The sequence below is a fragment of the Leishmania panamensis genome (genome assembly GCF_000755165.1).
Source record: "Leishmania panamensis strain MHOM/PA/94/PSC-1 chromosome 25 sequence".
NCBI classification, from domain to species: Eukaryota; Euglenozoa; class Kinetoplastea; order Trypanosomatida; family Trypanosomatidae; genus Leishmania; species Leishmania panamensis.
Genome location: NC_025871.1, coordinates 265,106 through 271,532, shown reverse-complemented (window position 1 = coordinate 271,532; position 6,427 = coordinate 265,106). Strand labels below are relative to the sequence as shown.

Here is a 6,427-nt window from a genome sequence, read left to right as displayed (position 1 = left end):
AACTACTACACAACAAGTAGTCAGACAACAACGAAGAACGACGTACGTGTACGACACACACAGACGACGAAAACTACTCTCTCCTCTACCACACACACACACACACACACACACACACACACACACACACACACACACACAGGGAGCTATACGCAGGGAAACGCAGATACAAAACAGGGCAGAACGGAGGGGAGACCATGGGAAACAGCTGCAGGGGGGAGGGGTAACATGACTCGACAATAAGAAAAGCACAAAGAATGCAACAAGAACCACAACACATAGAGGGCGCCAACAAGAGAGGAGTAGCGACAACAACACACATACACACAGACCTAGACAGATTATTCCCTCCCATACGCGATGCCTTACATGCATGGCACACACATCAGCTCGGGGTGGTGGGGGGAGAGTCCGATAGAGAACGAGGAGAGACTGGCAAACACACCCATACACCAGCACCTCTCGCCTAACACAGAGAAACAGATATTCACGCACACTGATGCGCGCGCACATACACAAGAAGGAAGCACATTTCAGAGAAAAAAAACAAGAAAACGTTAGAAAAGGGATGAAGGTTTGGGAGGAGGCGAGGGGCGGTAAGTGGAAGGAATGAGAGGTGTGCACAGCCACCACCTTTTCACTCTTACTTTACGCCGCTACACATTCTCTCTTTTCTTCTCTCTAGGCCTCGACGTTCCTTCTCTGGGATGCGTTGCTTGCTCCTGTCTCCTGATTCGTCGCAAGGGGTGTGCCTCATCTTTAACTCCCTCTTCTCCCGCTTCCATCACAATTCTGAGAAGTGAAAAGACGGGGAAAAAATGGATGGGAGGTGAGGTGGTGTGCCGGAGATGCGGAGCATAAAAGGAGCAAAGGAAGACGGTGACAACACTGTGTCGCCGTCACTGTCCAGAGCGGAGAAAGGTGAAGAGGACAAGCTGTAGGCGTGGTAAAGGGCTGAGAGAGGGCAGAAGGGTGGGGGAGGGGTGGAGTAGCATGAGGGGGTGAATGTGTCCTAAGTACAGTGTAGCAAACATAGTAGAAGAACATGTCCGTACAGCCAAGACACAAACATATATAGAATGCCAATGAGACGAAGAAGACACCAACAAGGAGGTGAGGGTGGGAACACGGGAAAGAGTGAGAGGAAGCAGAGACATAACACCCCCACCCCCACCCACCCACACACACGCACAAATAAGAGCAAACCTGCGACACGCATACATTTCTTTCTACATAGATACCATACATCATTTTTGTTTCCTTCGCTTCTTCACGTGTGTGCGCCCCTGACAAAGAAGAGATGAAGAGAGAAGAAAGGAGGACACTTCAAAATGTGAGGCGGAGGATTGAGGCTCGCACTTTGATCAGCAACACAACAATATTGAATGGGAGGAGGGCAGGAACATGAGCCCCAAAAGCCACTTGCTGTCGTTTTGATTTCTGTTTCTCACCTTTGTTCGAGTGTGCTTTCTCTCAGGGAGGATGGGGGGAGGGGTGTTGACCTCGCACGTACGAGCACACCCACACCCACCCACCACATACACACACGCAGAGAAAAGGAAGCGAATAACTTCGGTTCACTAACAGAGTGTGCGAGTGGCTCATTTTTGTCGCTTTCGTTTGCTGCTGGGGTGTGCGTGTGTCCAAGAATGGCGTGACGCTGAAAGAGAGAGAGAGGGGGACAGGGATTGGGGCGGGAGTGCACGAAGCAGTCACTTCGCTCCTGTGTCACATCTACTACGGGGCACATCTCTGCCACTTGTGTGCTTCTCGAGCTCACTCTCCCCCCACCCCTCCTGATCCTTCCTACTTTCTGACCTCACCGTGTTCTGGAATGTTTTCTCTCTGCCTTCATCCTCCGCCCAGCCCTACTCCTCATGCTAAGATCTACCTTGCTTTCTCTGATACAACACCGTTGGACTTCTTCCTTCTCCCTCACCACCTACCTAACGCGTACAGCCACTCTCGATTGAGCACGTTGATGCATCCGGATCTGCGAATAATGTCACCGCACTACTGGTTCTCTTTGAGTCTTTTTTGTCGTGCTCTCACCTACCCGCCCTTCCCTCATCTACCCCAATTCGTGCCAATACCACTTGGAGTGAGGGAAAGAGTCAGGGGAAAGGAGTTCCCCTTTGCTATCGATGACACTTGCACTCAACATTCACACATGCGTACACCATCAGTTCTGTTATCACACAGTCTGCTTGTCGTGTACACGTGCATACGTGGCAGCCCATCTCCTCGGCTGTGGTGCTTCTCTGTTCTTTGATGTCTGCTCATCTCTTCCAAAGAAGGCATTCTACCGGTAAGTGGGGGAGAGGGGAAGGCGGTCATCGTGAGGAGGTCAACCAAGGCCAAGCAAGGAGTAAAGTGAAGAACCTCATCAGAGCACAAGAGACTACCTCACTTGCACCTCCAGTCCTCTCATTCTGGCACCGCCTCAATTCATTTGGTTGCCCTTTCACCTCGCTACCTTTTACTTTCCCGCACATTTCCCCTTCAGCTGCCTCTTCTGTCTTGCGTGGTCCCATTTCTTCTTGTCTACTGCGTCTGCTCCCCCATCAGGGAGAGCAGAATCGAGAGCGGAATCCCGGCCTGCTGCTGCAGCGACTGCAGGCGCTCCATCTGGTCGCCCGGTCCGTTCGTTGAAGCCTCACACAGCTTCTGGAAGTAGTTCGAGAACCACTTCTGCCGCTCAGCGCCGGTCAGCTTCGCATCTGGGCCATCCTCAAACTGGCTCAGCTCCTCCGTCTCTTCCGGCGTGAGGGCGTCAGCGGCCTTGAGGGTGTCATAGCGCTTCTCTAGGAGGGCGCCGACGGTCGTGTTGCCCTTGTCTGCCATTGACTCGTACGCCTTGCGGAAACTGCTGTTGCGCGGCGCGCTAAACGGCCCGGGTACGACGGTGAAGTGAGGCTCAGCAGCGTAGTCAACGCCATTCCTGAACTGCACAATCATGCAGGAGATGTTGTCGCGGCTGCCGCGCTCGATGGCCTCCTCACATACGCGCCCAGCCACCTCGGCGAGGTCGTTGCAGGTCTCGAGCTGCTGCTTCACGTAGGCCACCACCTCCTCATTCGGGAAGTTGCCCTCAAAGACACCGTCGCAGCAGAGCAACACAAAGTCCTCAGAGTTAAAGGTGAAATCCCTGTGCTGGACGTCGGCTAAGGCGATCACCTTCTGCTCCAACTGACCACCACCACCTAGCTTGTACTCGCGGTCGCCAAAAGCACGACTGACGGCTAGGCTGCCATCGACACGGTTGTTCTCCACACGCCCTGAGCAGTTCTCAATGCGCTGCCGCTCCCCCTCATTATTCGGCTTGTGATCCTCCGTCAGGGGGACGCAGGCACCGTCGATGCAGGCCACCACACGTGAGTCACCGACGTTGCCGACCTGCAGATGCACCTTGTTGCCCTCCTTGAGGGCTACGAAAAAGGTGCCGGTGCTGCCACCTTCGCGACCCGAGTCCATCCACTCCTGGTCGATCCGTAGTGCCAGTTCCTTCATCCGATCATCAGTCATGGGTATCGGCTCGTTCTCTATGGCGCTGCGCCATGCCTTCTCGAGGTACTGCGAACACTGGTCGTTCACATGGCCATCAAAGACGCCGAAGAAACCCCAGCTATCCGTCAAGTACGTCAGGTGGGCATCCTCCATGGTCTCACGGTACCCATTCACGCAGTTGGAGCCGCAGCGGAAGATGGCGTTGCCGTAGCGCTCCTGGAGCTGCGTCATCACTGGCTTCGGAAGTGGAATGCCCATCCTTGCGAGTTGTAAAGTTGCTTTTCCTTGGCTTATCTGTTTTTTTCGTGGGATGCTGCTCGGGATCGAGCAGCGTTTGTTGAGCGGTCCGTTTGAAGGTATACCGGGAAGAGGGGCAGGGGGGGGGCGGATATTAACCAGGAGAATGCAGTTGTGTGTATGGATGTAAAAAGATGAGTGTGAGGGTTCTTCTGTGCGTGTGTTGACGGCGAATGTGTATTCACTGCAGATTGACCGCGTGGAGAGAGAAGGAAAAACACAGAGAACAACTGGATCAATGAGAGAGACGCACACACACACTCACACACACACACACACAGAGAAAGATAGATAGCGAGAGAGCACGAGAGAGGGGGAGAGAGAGATTCGAGCAAAAATGGAGAAACACAACGGAGTAAAGGGGGGGGGGGAACAAAGGAAAAGAGAGAGACCCAGACGGGGAGGAGGAGGGGGGATATTAGTAGTCTCTCGTGTGTGTGTGCGTGTGTGTGTGTGTGACAGAGATAGAGAGAGAGAGCGCGCGAGCGTTTAAAGGCGGAGAAAAACGGTGCGAGAGAAAGTCGAGGACTGCCCCCCCCAAAAAAGACCCCAATACAGAACGGAAACTGAACAGGTGAACAACCAATGAAGCTGCGAGCACGTGTGTAGGAGAGAGGGCCGAGGTAGGAGCGGGTGGGGAGAAGAAGAGAAGAGAAAATGAATCCAAAAAGGAAAGCACTTCAAAGGCGAGGTAAGAAATGTACGAGAGAGAGAGAAGGGAAAGACGGTGAGGCGATATATAACGTGGAGGGCAGGAGGAGGGATAGCATGATGCGAGCCTGAAAGATGTCTATAAGTGCAACAGGGATGAAAGTCATAGCAGAGGAAATACGAGGGGTCATTGCCTTTTCTTCTGCTCCTGCGGCCCCGGCATCTCCCTCTCTTTTCCTGACGCTCAATGACGAGACAAAGGACAACGTATGGGAAGGGTCAGCGCAAACGCCCGACAACTACACCAACTAACCACCAAGAGGGGTGACGGGGACCGGAGGTGATGTTAGCCGTTGTGGGTCGTTTTTTTTTGATTATGATTTCGTTTGTTTGTTCCCGTCCCTTCACGCCTTTTCTTCCACGTTGCTGTAACACACTGGGCCATTACCAGGCAGCGCTACACACGTACACAAACGCATGGACACGCACACGCAGATGCAACAAGGAGTGACAACACCGGGAGCAACACCACGACCAGCAGCAGAAAGGGAGAGAGAGAGTGCGTGTGTGGGGTACATAGGCTGCAAAAGTAGCGCACGTTTCTTTTTTTTTTTCTTAATGATTCTTCGTCTCTCCTCGTTTCTTCCATAATGTTGTCGAGTGCAAAGCGTATCCCCCTCCCCCTCCCCCCACCTCATCGGAGAGGAGGCGCGACAGGGGAGCAGCCCTCACTCACGCCCCAGAAGCGGAGAAAGAGGGGAAGGAGAGAGAAAAGGCACCGAAAAGAAAGCACAAGGCAGCACAGCTTTATGCAACACACAAAGACAGATGGAGACGGCAAAGATCAAGGCGAACATGAGCAGGAGGGAAGAAAGTCACCACCCGTTCCCGATAGCAGAGTACCTCAGAGAAACAAAAATGAAACAAAGCTGGATTTGGGGTGAGTTGTAGCTGCAATGGGATGCATGCATGTTCGCGCCTGAGTGCCAGTAGGCGGATAAGTGGGTCAGTGCTTATTGACGCGAATCCACACTCGTGATGGTGGGTGGCTGTGGTTGTTTGCATGAGAAAGCGAATGGCAGAACGAACGAAAGAGGAAGGCATCGCCCTTCGCACACGTACATACAGCAGCGATGCTGATGGCGGGAGAAAAATGACAAGATCGAGAATTAGGGCGACGGAGAAACAGTGGGGGAGAGGAGGGGAAACAGAAACGGCAAGAAGACGGATGCATAGTCCATGTGTGTCGAGGGAATCAGTGAACCCTCATGGTGGGGAGGGGGAGGGTACCGCCATCCAGTAGTGGTACAGAGGAAAAGCACAAGAGAGCAGCAAATCCCCTCCTCCTCTCCTTAAACCCACTGAAGGGGTGGGGGGGGGGGGAGGGAAGTACACAGATGGGGGGCAAAACGACTAGCAAGAGAAATTGTTTACTCTAAAGCGTCTCCTCTCTCTGCTGACCCCTTCTCTCTCGTCACCCCAGCTAAGAATCGGAGGACTCGTTGCTGGCAACCATATTGCGCAAGCGGGCACTCCCAATATTATACGTTAGTCGTTCCTGCGCCTCTCACTCGTCCTTCCCCTCCCGCTCTGAAGCTGTCAGTCTCCCTGCTTCTCTGGAGGACTCAGGCTGCTCACATACGTGTGTGTTTGTGAGTAGTGGTGTGCCTGTGACCGTTTCCAGACGCGTATGTCTACGTGGGCATGTGCCCTTCGATTCGGGGTGGGGAGATATACAAGTCCTTGCTGCTCCTTGTATGCCTGTGTGCGTGGGGAGGGAGGGAGGGGTGCCTTCACGATGAAGCACACACACACACACACACACACACACACACACACACACAGACATGCACAGGAAGTTTTGCACAGGCAGAATGTTGTCAGGAGCGCTGAGGGAGATAGGTGAAATGAATGAAAGCGAACACAGAATGTGCTTCTCGATAGTGCCTAGCTGCAAAAGTGAAAAAAATGA

The 6,427-nt window shown here is 53.3% G+C and overlaps 1 protein-coding gene across 1 annotated transcript; it reads right to left on the bottom strand.

Annotated features, from left to right (window-relative positions):
- Nucleotides 1-2,544: 2,544 nt before the first annotated feature.
- On the bottom strand, nt 2,545-3,765 carry PP2C (protein phosphatase, putative; the record flags this gene model as incomplete). Its single annotated transcript, XM_010701345.1, has 1 exon — nt 2,545-3,765. One exon carries the CDS (start codon nt 3,763-3,765, stop codon nt 2,545-2,547), a length of 1,221 nt encoding a protein of 406 aa, XP_010699647.1.
- Nucleotides 3,766-6,427: the final 2,662 nt, after the last annotated feature.